This window comes from Sus scrofa, chromosome 6 (genome assembly GCF_000003025.6).
Source record: "Sus scrofa isolate TJ Tabasco breed Duroc chromosome 6, Sscrofa11.1, whole genome shotgun sequence".
NCBI lineage: Eukaryota > Metazoa > Chordata > Mammalia > Artiodactyla > Suidae > Sus > Sus scrofa.
In genome coordinates, this window is record NC_010448.4 from 116,508,421 (window position 1) to 116,528,220 (window position 19,800).

General features: G+C 37.7%; 1 protein-coding gene across 1 annotated transcript in view; it reads right to left on the reverse strand.

Moving 5' to 3' along the window:
* Positions 2,434–19,800, reverse strand: part of KLHL14 (kelch like family member 14) — a 102,466-nt gene continuing 85,099 nt past the window's right edge. The window contains exons 5-9 of the mRNA XM_003127890.6: positions 18,782–18,860; positions 10,841–11,031; positions 10,601–10,759; positions 7,482–7,639; positions 2,434–4,580 (exon numbers count right to left, since the gene is read on the reverse strand). Of these exons, the coding sequence (XP_003127938.3) occupies positions 4,440–4,580; positions 7,482–7,639; positions 10,601–10,759; positions 10,841–11,031; positions 18,782–18,860 (728 nt within the window). The 3' untranslated portion in view covers positions 2,434–4,439. The remainder of the gene's footprint in view (positions 4,581–7,481; positions 7,640–10,600; positions 10,760–10,840; positions 11,032–18,781; positions 18,861–19,800) is intronic.

Here is a 19,800-nt window from a genome sequence, read left to right on the forward strand (position 1 = left end):
CAGGCTAGGGGGCAAATTGGAGCTGCAGCTGCAAGCCTATGCCACAGCCACAGCAATGCTGGATCTGAGCTGCATCTGAGCTGCAGGTGTGGCCTATGCTGTAACTTGTGGCAACACCAGATCCTTAACCTACTGAGCAAGGCTAGGGATCAAACCTGCATCCTCATGGACACTATGTTGGGTTCTTAACCCCCCGAGCCACAAGGGGGTAAAGCACTTTCTTATTATGCATGTCTATACCTGAATCTTTTATTATTGCACCAAACCTGTAGAGCCAACCAATGTAGAATAACTCCATTAAGAAATCCTACCCATTATGTGGCTCATATTTAATGCATGATGCACAGCAGCACTATACAGCTACTACAGCTGTACAAATAAAACAGAATAAGTATTGGGATATTTTCTTCTTCTTCCTTTTTGTTTTTTTGGCTGCATCCATGGCATGCAGAAGTTCCTGGGTCAGGTATTGAACCTGCGCCACAGCAGGGATTCTGTATGCCACGGATGCGCAGTGACAATACCGGATGCTTAACCCACTGAGCCACACAGGAACTCCAGGATATTTTCTCATATTGACCTTTCTGTTGCTTCTCATTGCCATTTTATTTTCCACTCAAATTTCAACATCCTCTAAGATCAGGTGCTTCTAGGAAATCAGGCTTGATTAGTCATGATTTTCCTGCCACCTCATCTACAGGAACTCGGTTTATTAAGATACCCACTCACTAGTGTGTATTAATTGGCTTTGGTATGCTTTACCAATGCTACTTTCAGCTGGTTTGCTGCTCATTTAAAAATATTTTGACCTAGAGAAGCAAATTTTATCCAGAGTCTGGCATTTATAGCAATGCCTTTGGGATATGTTCAATAAATATTTGATACTTACAATGTTGATAATGATGAGAGTTTGTTAAGAGCTGTAAGTGTCAAGCAGCTGGGAAAATAGGAATTTGGCCCCCGTAGGGGAGAACAAATGCAGGTACTAATTTTGAGACCAGACACAGCTTAATTAACTAAAAAAATCTAGTCCCTATGTCCACTCTTCCAGTTTCAGCAGTCTACTTATGGACTTAAAGTAGGTAGTCCCTTGGGATTAGGAAAAAGACAGGTATATTTGCTTAACTGATCATGATAACCAGTCAGCACTAGAGCTTTGGGGGCTTCAGAGAAGCAGGAAGAAGCCTGCAACAACTAGCCACTGGCTCAGGAGATGAGGCTACCAGAGAGAAGGGTCTTTTCTGCTCTGCTACACTAGCATGGGGGGATGACGAGCCAGTGGAAGAGAGAAACTCCACTACTCTTGTTTCTGTGGAATACCAGGGAGGGTCCAAAGACCCTTTAATCATGAGTTTGATCATTAGTAATGGTAGATTTGGTTGGGAAGCATTACAGTGAATTCTTTATAGCTTACAGGCTCTTTGCCTGGAAGCTTGTCCAAGCCTCCAGCTACGTGCCTCAGTTTCCTCTATTGTCTTCCACAGCCGCTTCCTTTCCTTGCCCCATGCAACTGCTTTTTCAGATTTCTAAAAAGAAAATAAAATTGAACACTATGTATTTAGATAGTTGACCTAATTAAATCTGTGATTCATCCTTTAGAAAGTGAGCAAGTATTGATTAGTACATGCGGTGCTTCTAACAATTTCTGTAAATAGTTATTAGATCTTGGCTTCTTGTAACACTTTTTTTTTTTTTTTTTGGTCTTTTTGCCTTTTCCAGAGCCGCTCCCCGTGGCATATGGAGGTTCCCAGGCTAGGGGTCTAATCGGAGCTGTAGCCCTGGCCTATGCCAGAGTCAGAGCAACTTGGAATCTGAGCCGCGTCTGCGACCTACACCACAGCTCATGGCAATGCCAGATCCTTAACCCACTGAGCAAGGCCAGGGATCGAACCTGCAACCTCATGGTTCCTAGTCAGGTTCGTTAACCACTGCGCCACAATGGGAAGTCCCAGCTTCTTGTAACACTCTTACAGTGGAAAAGAAACAGATTCAAGTCATGATTTTCAACCCATAACACTTTTCCTGAAACATTCCAAAATTTTTAGCATTGTTCATACTACACATACATACATATTGCTAGGAAGCTAAACTTGTAAAGTGTATCTGCAGAATAAAAATATTTATGCATCGGGGAGTTCCTGCTATGGCATAGTGGGTTAAGAATCCGACAGCAGTTGCTCTGGTCACTGAGGAGGCATGGGTTTGATCCCCAGCCTGGCACAGTGGGTTAAAGGATCTGGTGTTGCCTCAGCTGTGGTGTAGTCACTGCTTCAGTTCGGCTTCAATCCCTGGCCTGGGAACTTCCATATGCTCCAGGTGTGACCATTAAAAAAAAAAAAATTTATGCATTTACATATTACAAACCTTCAAACAATTTAATGTGGAGATTGATACATATCCTTTATAAGTCGGACTATGAGAGACAATTGAATTGGTACATAAAGTTTTTATTTAAAGTTTCCCCCTTCCAAGCAAGCTTCATTTACACATTCTAATATTGTACAAAATTTACATTCTGTCACTTATTTATTCACCTTTCACTTTCTAATAGTTTGTGTCTTTCTGAAATACAGAAAGCTTTATGTATAGTTCTCATAAATGCTTTTTATTTATTTTGGCTAGAAATAAAAAATAGATGAAGAACAAGTCCAAGGAAAGCAAATATCTTTGTATAAACTGTGACCTTCAGAAGAAACTGGGATGGTTGATGACAATAGGTCCTGAAGGAGACCTTGTATTCTTCATGACGTCAGCTGGGATTTTCTCACAAAGTACTGTAACTTTTCATTCTTTCTATATATTCATATGCGATCAAGGAAAAAGAAATGAAAGTTGATTGCACTGGATATATATTCATATATATATATTTTTACAACAGATCCTTTGGATCTGAACATACAAATAAATACAAAAACAACAAAGATTGCACTTTACTGTAGAAACAGCATTGGATTCCAGTACATCCATCCATCTTGACATGCTCCGCAGTGAAGGTTGATCACCAAGGCATTTTTAATCTGTGGCTTCCCCAGGTGGTTGGCTTTCAAAGACACATTGGTTAAGGGATTTTACACTGTCAGTGGGTGATTAACAAAATATTTTAGGCTTTGATTTATTCCTAACTATTGTTGGGCCAGCTCCGAAGAGCTTGAAAATCAAATTTATGTTCCTGCTAGTTTTTTTCTCTTTTGATTGGCCACACTGAGACTGTCTTATGCCCTCCTGGCCTCCTGCTCCTAAATTCCTCAACTAGCAACTAGCAATTGCTCACTTAACTGAGCTCAGGCATCTCTGGTGATAACAAACAAATGTGATGAACTGGGGGAAGAACGAGGTCCCTCGTGTGCTTTTCTGGAGCCAAATCTAGAGCCTTTCTAGAGCTGGAGGTAAAGAGGAGGGGGAGGTATTTTGTTAGGAGCTGCAATTTGCTCCGGCAGCTCTTAACGTTTTATGTTTTAGGGACAAAGCAACAAGGGCGATTGGTTCTTAAGAGAAATTTTTCTTCCTTTTTGTCCCTGAATTTCAGAAAGCAATCTCTCAGTTTTCATTGCAAGTTCGGTTTGGGTCAGATGTGTTGTTAGCAGAATCTCTTGAATATCATATGACTGCCTTTGTCAGTTCTACCTTTTGAAGCAAATAACAGCTGTGTTCACTACTTATATGCTGCCCCCAATGAGAAAGTGTGGGCCTCTATAAACTGAATAGTGACATAGTGCATTTCGTTTTAATCTTTCAGAGAAAGTGGAGGACATAGAAATTATGACTCTGGTGGGCCTAGAACCTGCAGGGCAGAAAGCAATTGCTGCAAGAGCCAGTGTCTTTCTTTTCTCCATTTCCACAAGGTTTTGTAAGGGGCAGAAGGAATATGAAATAAAGTTAAACAGAAACAAAAACATTCCTCTTGAATCCTACGTGATTTTCTATAACTGCGTTGCCTATGGAGTCTGTGAAGTAGCCACAGGTTAGGAGTTTAGAATCAAGGGACCATTGCTGTAATGCAGTGTGAGTACATTGGTGGGTCAAATTCTGAATCATTCATGAACACAGTATCCCCAAAACTTCAACATAGATCACATGCAGGTAGACTATAATGCACAATACTGATCTCAGGTCTCTCTGGGGGCACGCCTCTGTATTTTATCTTTCTCCTTTTGCAAGGTGAGATCCACATGAGGAGTTTTTGTAAAGCTGGGACAAGTTAGAACCAGTCTGAAATGGAAGAGTCTGTCACCCCAGGAAGTTTGGTGTGATCCGAGTTATAGACTCAATATCTGTTCAAGAACAGGTCTTCCTCTTCTGAAGCTTCTTGTAAATCATCAGAAACCAAGAGTGGGTTTGGGCAGTTGTAACATTAGAATGCATTGTTCCTATTATAATAGCCATGTCACCTGTCATTGCTTCCTAGAATGTGATACTGTTCATTCCAGGGTCTCCTTGTGTTATTTGTTATAAGGGACACAGGCGGGCAGGATCACCGTTGCACAGGCTGGACCTGCCAGTGGTTCTGCTACATCTCCTTCCAGTTCTGTCCAGGTGCCTTTTTCTGGACAATAGCATATTGTAGATGACTTGTAGGCCCCCTGGAATGGCAGAGCACAGAGCATTTAGGGAAGGGTGTTCAGAGCAGTGCAATGGCAACCTTATTTGTCACTGTTATGTTGGGAAGACAGTATTGTTTCTCTACTCTTGCTAAAAAAATTCCAGGAGTTCCCGTCATGGCTCAGTGGTTAGGGAACCTGATTAGCATCCATGAGGACACGGGTTTGATCCCTGGCCTCACTCAGTGGATTAAGGATCCGGCATTGCTGTGAGCTGTGGTGTAGGTCGCAGACAAGGTTCAGATCCCCTGCTGCTGTGGCTGCTGCATAGGCCGGCGGCAACAGCTCCGATTGGACCCCTAGCCTGGGAACCATATGCCTTGGGTGTGGCCCTAAAAAGACCAAAAATAAAAAATAAAAATAAATCCAAAAAAACCCAGTAGATTTTAAATTTTTATTCTAAGCAAGATTTCAAAATCTGGGTTTCTGTATGCATATGTGACTAATACTAAAAGTCAAATACCAGAGTTCCCGTCGTGGCTCAGTGGTTAACGAATCCGACTAGGACCCATGAGGTTTCAGGTTTGATCCCTGGCGTTGCTCAGTTGGTTGAGGATCTGGCGTTGCCATGAGCTGTGGTGTAGGTCGCAGATGCGGCTCAGATCCTGAGTTGCTGTGGCTCTGGCGTAGGCCGGTGGCTACAGCTGTGATTAGACCCCTAGCCTGGGAACCTCCATATGCCGGGGGTGCGGCCCTAGAAAAGACAAAAAAAAAAAAAAAAAGTCAAATACCTATAACACCCTAGATGATTAACAAATCCTTTATGGTACTTACCCCAAATTGGAAATTACTTCTCTGGTTTAAACTTTAAAAAAGAAACATTTGTCTTAAATATTCAAATAATTGAAGTAAATTGGATTTTAGATGGCTACTTCACTTTTCCATTTTTATCTTACTACTCTAGAGAGTCAGAGATGGGGTTCAAAACCAGATTACAATAAACTGGAAATGAAGACTTGCCAACTTCTTCACACGTTGATTTATTTATTTTCAAGAGGCCACATGAGAAATAAAAAATATCTTTAATCTTGTTTCCTTTGTCAACCCCTGGGGGTAGTAGTGCTTGTACAACATTTCCCTTCCTAAACCAAAGCAGCTTTGTTTTTATCATAGGCAAGAAACAAATAAAAATTGCAACAGACATAACCATTTTCTGAACGTGTACTCCTGATGTCTCCTTCCAAACATACATACTCTGGCAGCCAGCGATTTGTACCAGCATATGAATGAATGAATATCACATGTATGAATATCCCATGATATATATCAATACATATGCACTTCCATGTAACTAATAACTTTTCAAAGCTTCTTAAAACTTTGTATAACAATCTTGTTGGATGCCAAAGAAATAAAACTAATTAATACTATTAGAATCTCAAATTAATCTTATAAAACCAACACATATAAATAGGAAAATATGGGAACAGTCATCATTTAAAAAGTGACTGTGGGGGTTCCCACTGTGGCTCAGTGGTAATGAACCAGACTAATAGCCTTGAGGACACAGGTTCAATCCTTGACCTCGCTCAGTGGGTTAAGGATGCTGCGTTGCTGTGAGCTGTGGTGTAGGGCACAGATGTGGCTCGGATCCTGAGTGGCTGTGGCTGTGGCTGGCAGCTGCAGCTCTGATTCGACCCCTAGCCTGGGAACTTCCATATGCTGTGGGTGCAGCCCTAAAAAGCAAAAAAAAAAAAAAAAAAAAAAGTGATTGTATACCCCCCTAGACCCTGTGTGTCTTCTGATGTGACATAATCTAAATCATGCAGCCGCCTCCTTACATGTTCCTGCCAAAATAAATACATACATGGATACGAGGAACAAATAAATGCATATCCAAAATTTTTTTAAAAGAAAAAAAGCTGAACTTAATTGAATCCTTATCTCTAACTGCCAGTCTATAAGGAATAAGGAGACAAAGGACTGTTTTTAAATGACAACACAAGGACATCATTGGCTAATTCCAGAAGGCTGGATATTCTATAGGATAAGTGACCTTGCTTTTTTCAACGTCAATGGCATGGAACAGGAAGAGTGGCAGGTGTAACCCTCTAGATTATAAGAGATGTATGAGATCTAATAACCAAATACAAATAAGTCTTATTGGATCCTGATTTGAACATATCAAAAACATACATTTTTTTTTGGCAAGTCAATGGGATAAACTTGAATATGGATTGGATATAAAGGAATTATTGTTAATTTCATCGGGTGTGATAATGATAGTGTGTTTTTGTAAACAAATGATTTCCTTAGAGGAATACTGAAGCATTTAGGGTGAAAAAATATGTCTAGAGTTTGTTTCAAATTGCTTCAGTCAATTTTTTTTTAAGGGAGGATAAATGAAATAACTATGGCAGAGCACTGATGGATGCTGAAGTTGGATGGTCCCTTAACAAGGGCCCATTGAAGTTCGGTTTTTGTGTATGTTTGAAATTTTCATGAAAAGGTGGGGGGAAGTGGAAAACAATGGTAAATTACATAGGCCTAAATAGAAGTTGTGGATAACTGAACAATTAATTTCCATTTTCTTTTATGCCTTACTGGTCAGAAACTTTTCAGACTCTCCCGGTCAAACAATTTTCAATTTTCATAGAACCTTTGTAAAACAACTTCAGTCTGACTTTTAGTTGGAAAGTTAGAATTGCGAAAGCCTGGGATGGGAAAGAAGCAGAGACCTACTGCATTTTTGTGGTACAAGTGACTAGAGAGCAAGCCAGCTCCACAGAAACCACATTGATTCCATTTTACTACTTAATGTACTTTACTGCTTGCATAGAAACATGATCCTCTTAAAAGGCATGAGGGTGGGTGGTAAGAAATTTGGAGGGAATCAAAAAGTAAGCACAAATAGAAGAAGAGGAGGTGAATGTGGTCACATACCATACTCCAGCTGTAGCCTCCCACAAGGTAAATGCTGTCATCAAGCACTGCACAGCCAGGACCACTTCGGCCCTCCAAAATGGGAGTTTGGAGAATATTCCACTGGTCACCTTTTGGGTCATAGCATTCCACGAGCATTACATCGAGGTGGGAGAAACCTAAGTGACAGAGCAAAGTGAAATCGCCAATGAACAAATTCTCAAGGTCCCAATTTAAAGTGAGGGCTTCTTTTGAAAAAAGGATCTGGAACCAAGAAGTAGATAAATGTGTCTTTGATGATACAAATATATAAATTTATGGTGAAATTGGGAGACATGTCAGACCTAACAAACAAACAACCGTCCACCCAAAACCCCAATCCTGGATGTTTTGGATTAATTTAAAGCAAGAATGCCTGGCAAAAAAAAAAAAAAAAAAAAAAAAGAGTTCCCACTGTAGTGCAGTGGGTTAAGAATCTGACTGCTGCAACCCAGTTTGATCACTGGCCTGGCACAGTGGGTTAAAAGATCTGGCATTGCCACAGCTGTGGCATAGGTCCCAGCTGAGGCTCAGATTTAATCCCTGGCCCAGGAACTTCCATATGCCATGGGTGTAGCCATTAAAAAAAAAAAAAAGGTAAAGGTTGATTTACCTTGGAGTGTCAGTAAAGTTTTATTTAAACCTTACTAAAAAAGGTTTAAAATAGTTAAAGCAAGCATTTTATAGATTGCTTACAATAAGCTGGTTGTTTTATCTAAATGCTTTATATAAAGGAACTCATTCAATCTCCTCAACCATCCTTTAGATAGTTATATCATTATATTCATTTTATAGATGGGAAACAGGAACAGAGGGAGTTAATGACTTAAGTCACAGCCAGTAGATGAGATAAGACTTCAATCCAGGTGAACAGGCTTCAAAAGTCACACTTTTATAGACTAACCTTTATTGCTTTTCTTAAGTGAATACTTAATTCTCTCAAAATATTTTACTTTTTTTTATAGTCTGACTATATTTATAAAAGCTGTGATGATGTGAATGGTTTCCAATATCTACTAAAAATAAAGGTTTAGAGTAGAGGACTAATTTACACTGAAGGAGTTTTTCCCACTTCTGATAAAATTTCTGAGTGGCTGGAGCAGTAACTCCAGAGCAGAGAACAACTCAGGTTCCTGGACTCCACTGAAGTCTTGTCTTCCATTTAGGAAGTCAAAGGAGCTTCAGAGTCACCAAGCAGACCAAATCTTCAAAGTTTTTTTTTTTTTTTTCTAGTTAAATGCATGCTATGAGTGTTTGCTAGCTGACAATCACAACGCATGCACTAAACTAATCAACATACTGGGCTTTTCAAAGTAATTGAGAAGATAGATCAAAAATTAGAAAAACTTCATTACCCATCAGGTGGACAGATTATTTCAGGCCACTAACTTCTGACATAAAATAAACCTCATAGATTTGGGAGCAATAGAGCAATGTACTAACTGTAACTCTATGGTGTAATCTTTTCCTTTTACCATTAAGATTTGGATGATAATTTTTGAAGTATTTATACTTGGAATGGGGATTTGGACAAGTTCCATCAGTGGCATCTATAAGGACATGTGTGTCTTCTCTGTACTGAGTACCTATATTATATATGTTGACTATTATAACCCTCACAATTACCAAGGAAAGCATAATTACCCCCTTTTTACAGACATGAGGTAAATGTCTGGCATAAGACCACACAACTCTAAGAGCATAACTGGGATTCAAACCAAGGCTTAGATGCAAAATCCATACCCTTTCTTCCTTGTGCAGTGCCTCGCTGAGCTAACCTAATTTTGATGTGCTATTTCTCACTCAGGTGGTCATTACTCAAGTCTGTTCTGACCAAGTATAACCTTAACGACGAAAAGTTCCTGAATTTTTTAGGCACTTTCGTGCAAAAGAAATGAGTAGAAGTCATAGTTTAATGTAGAAAGCTATAAGTGAATAGAAAATACGTTGATGTAAAGGAATGAATGGTATAGGGACTGAGATGAAAGGGCACCAATGAAAGGAAAAAAGAATGAAAAGGGAAGAGTTTGAAGAAGTAAAGATAATTCCTTTCCACTGAAGAGAACTCAAAGGTGAGAAACAGACATAGATCAGGATATTGACAATTCTGATTGAATATGAATTATGAACACTTAAAAATTACACTTGTCCAGTATTTTTACATTTAAGGATAAATGTATTAGGAAAAATAGAAAAACATCTATATCTAACCCGCTGCTTAAGATGGTTATATGATTGGAAAAGAAATGCACAGAATCACCTATGTGCCATGTTCAAATACCTTTTTCTCAATTCATTCAGTTTCAAGGATCATGGAAGGTCAGAGCTGGAGGAGATTTTAAAGACCAACTTGACCAGCTTCTTCATTTTCAGATGAGAAATCTGAAGCTCAGAGCAGTTCAGTAATGTTCTCAATATCATAAGTCTCTCTGCTTTCCTGTCGAGTTCAGTGTCATATACATGGACTGAAAGTTACACACATGCACACAAACTAGAAAAAGTTGTAGCCGTTTATATATATCAGGAAAAGGAGCCAAAACATGGCTCTAAAAATATTATGCTTTATATGTTACTTATTAAAAAAGCAAATGGAAAGAATTTGAGAATCATAGATGGTTTGATATTCAACTCTTCAAATAAAACATTCTAAATTTAGACATGAAATCTACTGTTTCCTTTAAGAAAAATGACATATTCATGTCTTTATGCAGCTATGACTAAAGTTCTTTATGATTATTACAAAAACAATTTTCTGGAAAAAAATCCATTACTATAACTTTGGTGATAGGGAATAATTTATTTAACTGAACTCATTGTTACAACAAATTGTTTGTGCTTTTCTGTTATTAATGCTCCTGTTTTTTATTTTCTGTTGACATCATTATTCATTTCTTTAATGTGTGTGGTAACTTCAGAGTAATCCTATCTGCAGGAGAGCCAAAATAAGTGCTTGCCTAAGGGTACTGCTAATTTACACAGAGTGGATTTTATTTGGTCAACATGTTTTTTACTTGGTTAACTATGATTATCTAACGAGAAACCCCCTTAGCAAGAGGCATGAGATGCAAATGTTATTGTGATTTAAAAAAAAAAAAAAAGACCTTTCAAATGATTTCCTCCAATTGCATACAAGCGATCATTCATTACAGCCAAAGTGTGGATGGCACGTTTTGTGTTCATATCTTGTTTTCGAGCCCAGACATCCATGACGGGGTCATAGCAATAGAGCCATGGGACATATTCTCCATTGTGTACACCCCCTGTGAGTTAAACATAGACATACAAGTCAAGAAAGTGCTTGGGAACTGAATTTTGTAACAGAAAGCAGAGGAATGACTTGCCTGAAATGTATATTTTCCCATTGTGCACTGCTCCCGCATGAGCTGCCAGAGGCTGGGGCAAAGAGGACACGTAACGCCATTCATTTGTTTCTAGGTTATAGCACTCCACGCTGGACAAGTAGCCAGTTTCATTCCGTCCACCAATAACGTATAAGTGTTTGTCCAACCGACATGCGTAGAAACTGGCTCTTCTACAATGAAAAAAAAAAAAAAGCAACTCATCCTAAATCACAAAAGGAGCCCAGTCAGGGAAAAGGGGGACATCCCACTTCAGCAAGGGGTGCAGACCTTTGGAAATTACACATATAGTTACCTTCTAAATCTGTAACCTTGTATAGCAATCATGCGCAGGGCCCGTTCTGGTTAACGTTACTGATAATAAAGTCATACTAGAGGAGAAATTCACCAGCTCTTTGTTTCAGCTCTTTTTATCTTGCTTTTTATACACTGTGAAAGTGTTCACTAATGTTTGGGATATTTGGTACCTTGTAAGGATATCACAGCTCAATAAGACAAAGTGAAAAACGAGGTAGATAATGTAACAATAATAAATTATCTTGACATTCACTTTCTTTATGGTCCTTCAAGGGTCATTGTTCCCAATTTATAAGAGAACTACATCATCAAAATTTTTCTTCAATTATCATTTTTTTTTTCTTTTTTCCCCCTAGTATTACTGCAAATAGAGAAACTTTTTGAACTGAATATGGTGTTGAAATTTTGGTCTTATACAACTAATTTTAGGAATTTCATCTATAAAGCTTTTGGTGTTGAATCTTACAAATATCTCAAGTCTCTTTTCAAGAGAGGCTATATGAAATTATAACACCATTCCATCAAAGGCAAAACACATGCAAGCTGTGTTGAAAGGACTGGAAACAGGGAGGCCAATTCCGAGGTAGAATATAATCCAGAAGTGAGATATTAAGGACCTGAATTAGAGTTTTAGTAGAAAACCGTTGATGCAAGATATTTTAAAGGAAGATGTCAGACTTGGTAACTAATGAGATAGGAAATCTTAGAGAGAAAATAGGTTGGAAGAGGACTCAAAAATTTGGAGTTAGGATGACAAGGTTGAAATCTTCAGCATGTCCTTGTCCCTTTGCTTCTTCTTCTTTTTTTTTTTTTTCTCACTGATGCTACTGGAATAATATGCTTCATAAGGATAATATGTGGTCCAATACTGAAAAAGTACAATTGCGACGTGCCAAGCGACTCAGAGAACATCATTTATGTTTGATAAATTAATGGTCTTTATAAAAATTCATGCCAAGACTCTTGGGCCATGTCAATAGCAAAATAAGGAGTCCTAGAGGTTTTTAACCAGGTAAACCTATACTGTTTGAAGAGTTTCCAAGCAGTGTTTACAAGGTGTCAAAACCTCTGGTAAGCAGTATCTAGCATCTTGATGAAGAGTTTGGTCTCTGGAATCAGATTGCCTGGCTATGTAACTTCTTGGGTGTGTGGCCTTTGACATACTACTAAACCCCTCTCAGCCTCAGACTGCACATCTGTACATGGGGTAGATAATGGGACTTCCTCCAGGGGTTATTTGTGATCACATGTGTAAAGTGCTTGTCATAGTGGCCAACATTTTGTTCACGCTCAGGAACCATCAGCTAATATTATCTGGATAAAAATTGCTTAATAATCAGCCATCAAGATGTTTGTATATAAGCTTTTCCTAATAGTATTTTAAGTGATGACTAAAATTTGATGTTTGTTTATATAATTTATTAATATATAGTTATGGTATATGTTATAGATGATGAAGGGTTGTTTTATTTTATTTTTTCCAGCTTTGCTGAGGAATAACTGACAAAACTATAATATACTTAAAGGGTACAATGGATGATTTGATATGTGCATGCATTGTGAAATGATTCCCACAATCAAGTTAATTAGCACATCCATCAGCTCACAGAGTAACCTTTTTCTTTCTTTCTTTCTTTTTTTTTTTGGTGAGAGCACTCAAGATCTACTCTCTTAGGAAATTTCAGGTAAACAATACGGCACAGTTACCATGTTGTACATTAGAGCCTCAGAAGTTACTCATCTTATAACTGGAAGTTTGTACCCTTTGATAAATCTCTCCCCATCCTCCTTCCCCTGGCCCCCATCCCCTGGTAACCACCATTCTAATCTGTTTTATTCAGTTTGACTTTTAAAACAAGATTCCAGTAATGGAACATGATGGAGGATAATGTGAGAAAAAGAACACACACGCACTCACACAAACACACACACACATATCTACATCACTTTGCTGTACAGCAGAAATTGACAGAATGTTGTAAATCAACTAAATAAAAAAATTTAAACAAGATTCCACAGTGATATCATACAGTATTTGTCTTTTTCAATCTGGCTTATTTCACTTAGTATAATCACTTTGGGTTTCATCCATATTTGCCATGTAAATGGCAGGATCTCCTTCTTTTCTATGGCAGAGTAATATTCCATTGTATATGTACACACACCACATTTTATCTGTATCTATCAACAGATGCTTAGGTTGTTTCCAAATCTTGGCTTATATGAATAATGCTGCAATGGATATGGGAGTGCAGATATCTCTTCAAGATATTGATTTTGGTTCCTCTGGGTACACTATATATGCAAAAGTGAAATTGCTGGATCATAAGGATTGTTGGATAGTCCTGGAATTGTTAGCATCATTGTTAATTTTAGAGGAATATTTTGGCTATGTTTTTTTCCCTACATTTTCTTGATGCTTTAAAAAAAATGTACTATGGAAAATTCAGGAAGATGATGAAAAGATCAATAATGGAAAAAGGGAGAAGGATAAAAGTAAGAAGAATAAAGAGCAGGTGAGACAGATTTCATTAAATATGGGTTTCTATTAATCTGGGCCATGTCTTCTGAGAGGTCCATGAAGTTCTGAAATTGTAGAAGGAAGTTTAATAAAATGTTACATATATATATATGTGTGTGTGTATACACACATGTTATGAATATATATATTTTGGAGGAGTATATTTGAAGAAAGATTTTGGGGGGAAGCTTTAAATCAGATAATCAAAGGAATTGCTAACCTAAAAAAACTGGGATTTCCTGGTAAAGAGAAGTAAAAACTCATCTAAATATGAAGTTAGGTTTAAAAACAATTGCAAAATTAAGTGCATACAGCTGGACCACTGGTTCCTTTCATTTCTCTAACCAGATTTCAATTGCTTTCTTATTGAATATGATTGGTCAATGTTACTTTTACTAGTGCTTTTGCCTTCTCGAGTTAAACTGTTCCATTGAAAAGACTGACATACGTCTACAAAAACCTAAAGTAACACAGATATTTCTTTGCACTATTGACACAAGGATAGGTCAGGATCCCTCTTCCATATGATTCTATGACAGGTCTTGGAGTTCTGAAATAATTAATTTACTAATTTTACTAATGGGCCATCTTTAGTAGGTCAATCCCATAATTTGGACCATGTGGGTTGTAATGTACTATATTCTGATCTTTTATGGACTATGTACTACATACTGTTTTCTGGTCTTGAAGAGAAAAATGTTAGTTATGGTAAGTATGAAAACCCTCTAATTAAATTTAGATAGTGGAGAATAAGAGAAAGATCTTCTTTTGGCAGTATGAACATCTTTTATCTTGTCTAAAGTTCAGTTTTCTCACTCTTTCTGATCTGGTTCCTTTCTTCCCCTCTGACACCAAGTGAGCCTGCCAGAATGCTCTCTTCGGAGCCCAGGCGTTCCTAATTTGATGCTCTGTGTGTACTCCTAGCTTTATCCACACAGTGTCACTGTTAAGTTCTGAATGGGAAAAAAATCATTAAGTTTTACTTCCTGACTAAAAGTACATTTTAATGTAGAAATTCTACCAGTGAAGGTCCTGAATCTCTGACTTTTCCTTTACATGCCCAAAGTGAGAATTCACGAAATGCATTATAGAAACACCAGATAGATACTTAATCGTCTGTCAGCAACTGTGGACATTTGCTCAAGGCTAAAATTTTACCATACCAGTCTCTCCTGCGAATGCTTCCCGCCCCTCTCCACGTGAAGAGTGCACCTGATTAGGCTTTTATTTTGGGGGAAAAGTAAGCTCAAGATTATTGAAGATTTTTTAATGGAACTTCACTATTTGTATTTCAAATTGTTCTTCTCTCCCTCCACCACTCCTCCACCCCTTGTTCCAATTCCAGAGAGGCGATTCAGTGTATTGAGAAAAACTTTAAAAGACTACCAAGGATTTCTTAAATATATTTTGGACCTGCATCTTTTACTGATTTTTACAAGTCCTTTCTAACCCTTGGGGTGATCAGTTTCTATCCTAAAGCATGACATTGAATTATTATAACTTTATCTTGGTTTCAACTTTTGACTTTCACCAACAGGTTAAAAACAATAGATTTTGTTTCAAACAGAATATTGTCTCCCATTGCTTTTTTATAAAGCTGCTGGAAACAAAGTATTTAAATCTGGGAACATCTCTGATGTATTTTCTTCTAGCTTTTCACTTACTCTGTGAAAGGTAAGCTTTGTAATTAGTGTTTTCCAAATGACTTCTTTTCCTTTCTCTTTTTTTATTTAGTGAAAAATAAATATTTTGTTGCAGCATTTTTTGGAAGGGTCAGGGGATGGGACATATTGGAACAGAGGCATGGGAAATGATCTATTTTATAGGCAGAGAACAAAATATGTTTTGTTTTGTTTTGTTTCCTAAACTAGCTGGGAGTAATACTGCCACAGAATAATACCTAAAATGTCTACTTTTATTGAAAAGAAATCAAAGGCATCAATGCATTTTCATTGATCCAAGTGTTTGTTTTGCCCGCTTCTTACTGAAGAATCAAATCCTAGATCTGAGACTTTGCATTTATATTTTTACTTTTGTGTAAGCACTTCTCTCAGTAAGCTCATAGGTAGCAGGCATAAAGTTCATGAGCTGACCTATGGCTGAGTAAGCCTGTGCCCATTTCCCTGTACTTTATTATATTCCTTTGGAAGCTCTGATTAGGTAATATATCCAGGAATTTGCCCAGCCATTTCTGTAAGAGAGGGTGACCCCAGAGGTGGCTTTCAATGTGTTTCTATTATTCTCAATCAGTTTGGTAACTTAGCATAACAACTTCTCAGCAGCTGGGCAGCAGCTAATCAAAGGAGGGAGATGGGGAACTTCCGATGAGTTTGAAAAATGATCTATACAATGCAAAATTAACTCAGTGAAGTGTCTTGAGAAACTTATTTTCTGATCTGAAGAATGTCTCATGTATATTTTATATTTTTTTCCCTTTCTTTGTTTAATCACCAATTATACCACACTGGCAACTAATTGTACCTGCCATGTTGAATGGAAGCTGGGCAATGACAGAAAAATCTCATTTAAGCTATGGATTGCTGCCTGGGTCAACCAACCCATAGGAGATATGGAGCTAGAAGATTGACTGGGCATTTGTGAGATCTGCCTTTTCTCATTCAGCTTGGAAGGAGCTCTTTATTTGGTCTATCGAGTTGATTGTTCTAAATCCAAAAAAAAAAAAAAAAAAAAAAAACTTCTTTTACTAGGGACCTGACATGATATACCATAATGACTTAGAAAGAAACGTTAAACAGTCCATCCTGTCAACGGTGGCTGCCGGGTGCCGACAGACCATGGCAGGTCTTTTTATCAGGTCAATGAGCTGCTAAAAATTGTCTAAGTAGGACCCTGCCATGATCGGCCATAGTGCCTCAGAGGAAGTCATTATAGAATATCAAGTAAACAATACACATTTAAAAAAATTACTAATTAGGTTTTGCAGCAACACTTCTCATCCTTAGGGGCTCTACAGTGAGATAATTGACCACGACGTGAATTATGCCTCCCAAACCCAAGGCATGAAGGTTAATTATCATGGTGAACAGCCCCCAGCAAAGGGGACGATGGTGATGAGATGGTGACATCAAACATGTCATTGATGTGTATTTTAAAAAAATTTTTTAAATAAAACTTTCTGGAATGGTTTTGATTAAAGGGTAAAGTGATGCAGCTACAATAACAGCAACTAGAAAATAACTGCAAAAGGAGAGAAATAAGGTATGTTGCAGAAAGACATCAGGAGGGTTTTATATATATACATATGTACGCAACTGGAGGATTGAGAAATTTGTCAAGATATTAATTGACTCAATAATTTCTTGAAGTACCTTTAATGTAGACATTCCTAACAGTGTCTCTTTGGTCTTTAGGGTATATGGTGCCTCATCATTTTCAGTGTATAACTTTTAGTCTCCTGAAAGAGAGCTTTAATATACTTATATGGAATGGAAAGTTTGATAATAGCACGATTCATACTCTCTGTGGTAATGTGCCTTTTTGAGTGAATGGTATGATCTGAAAATTTCCTTTTAATTTCGAATTTATGATTTGATCTTAGTGTAATCTGATTGAAAGTTTTAAAAAAGATGTTTGAGGTGGAGTTCCTGTCATGGCTCGACAGAAACAAATCCGACTAGCATCCATGAGGACGCAGCCTTGACCCCTGGCCTTGCTCAGTGGGTTAAGGATCTGGCATTGCCATGAGCTGTGACAGTGTAGGTGGCAGATGAGGCTCCAATCCCGAGTTGCTGTGGCTGTGGCTGTGTTGCTGTGGCTACAGCTCTGATTTAACCCCTAGCCTGGGAACCTCACACACCTCAGGTGTGGCCCTAAAAAATAAAAAAGATATTAAGGTGAAAGATCATGAAGAAAATAAGAAAGAAAATTATTTCTTAGTTCAGTTCAGCTGAGAAGAGGAAATAGGTTGCTACTTATTGTTACTATTATATTGGAGAATTTGTTCAAGAGGATATAGACATATTATTTGAAAAGAACTGTGTTCAACAGTTAGTATGTGAGTTTGTATATGCATATTAAGACAGAGCCTCCTGTCTATGTAACAGTCAGGAGAACCAAATATGTTAAACGTAATTGCTTTCTTGTCCTTTGATCCTAGGAGAATTGGGCGGGATCAACACTGCGTACATTTAAAGTGAGAGGATATCTTGCAAAACTTTTTTTTTTTTTTTTTCAGCTAACAAGTCACCTGTTTTTTGGATGTATGATAGGAAGAGATTTGAGGAGGCAAATGTAAGGGATTTGAGATAGTGAGACTTGAAACATTCAATATTGAAATACTGCATCAAAATGCATAGCATTGTGAGAATGGTGTTTTATTTTTCAATGATAGGATTTAAATGTACTATAATGAAAAAGACTGGGGTAGCTAGTAAGATTGCAGCTCTGCTTGTCAAAAAACTAATGCAATGAAAAACAAGACAGGTCATGGAGGGCATTGTGCTAAGTGAAATAAGTCAGACAGAGAAACCAAATACTGTGTGATATCACTTATATGTAGGATCCAAAAATACAAAAAAATAGTGAATATAACAAAAAAGAAGCAGATCCACAGGTCTAGAGAACAAACACGTAGTTACCAGTAGGGAGAGGGCAGAGGGGAGGGGCAAGACAGGGGTAGGAGATTAAGAGCTACAAACTATTAGGTATAAAATAAGCTACAAGCATATATTGTACAACACAGGGAATATAGCCAATATTTCATTATAACTATAAATGGTTTATACTCTTTAACAATAATGACTCTCTATATTGTATATCTGTAAGTCATATAATATTGTATAGCAACTATGTCAATAAAAAAGTGTAACTTGACTCGTAAAAAGAGAAAAAAAAAAAAAAAAGGAAAACCCGTCATGTACATTTTTTCTTCCCACATCGGGACAAATAATTGACTTATCTGATTGCTTTTTCTTCAATGAGTTAATAAGGCAGTTAATCTAAGTTGGCCAGGCTAGGTTTTGTGTTTTGCCTCATATGTCTTCTCATTGGCTCTCTTTAGTGTACTTTTTCATGGAAAAGCATTCAGCATCTTGCTTCCTGTAATGCAATCATAAATGTTTCAGATACAAGAAATGAACACTTACCTTTCTTGCATGGGCGGAAGTTGTATCCAGCTATTAAATCGGGGATCGTATCGACTGACAAAATTCGTACTGTGTTTTCCTGTAAAAATATATTTGAGACTCTTACAACTTAGATCCCTTTGTTGTTTTGCACATTTAAAAGTATTTTATAAGATGCCTCTGTTCTCAGGTTTAACAAAGTAAGCAGAGGGACAATCTCACATGGTATGAGAAGAGATCGCTTCAGATGTTTCCCCTCTTCTTTTCTCCTCCACATTTTTGGGGAAGGGGGGAGAGTTGGAATAAAAATAAACAAACCATTATAATAAAAGCAAGTATGTTTATCAAACCAGGTTTTTCTCCCCAAAGTGGTGGTACAATTTCTGGATTTTAGTGTTCATATGTTTTAAAAACATGAAGTTACTGTCTATACATAATCAGTTCTAGATACCATCTTGTGTGATAGCATCAGTTAGAACCTTTTTTGTAATGATCCAAGAATTCTAGCAGTGGTAGGGTCCATTCAGTCCCATGGAAATAAAAGCAATCCTTCCAATAAGAGTTGGATTAGGAAGTCAGTTGTAGTCTATGTTTGTCATGTAAGTTCTATTTATGCATTTGGGAAAAGCACAGTCGCTGTGATGTATTTGTAGGTACCTTTGCTGAAAGGGAAAACATGAGTCCTCAGAGCTGGTTAACCAGCTAATCTCCTCTGTTGAGCCCAAGATGCACCATAATGCCTCCAAGGGATTAAAATGAATCTAATTTTACATACAGATTGACACCAAAGCAAGAAATAGAAGCAAGAGTATATTCCATTTTCTGTGTAGCACTTGAGATGACAACTGTCTACAGCACCTGAGGTCTTTGCTCTAAAAGTCTATTTTTGTTAATATGTGTGTAACTAACCATTGGAATATGGGTACCAAACTTCAACAGGAATAAACTGCTCACTCATGCACGCACGCGCGCGTGTGTGTGTGTGTACTTGCACTCATGCAGACATGCATGTGTGTGTGTGTGTACTTGAACTCACGCAG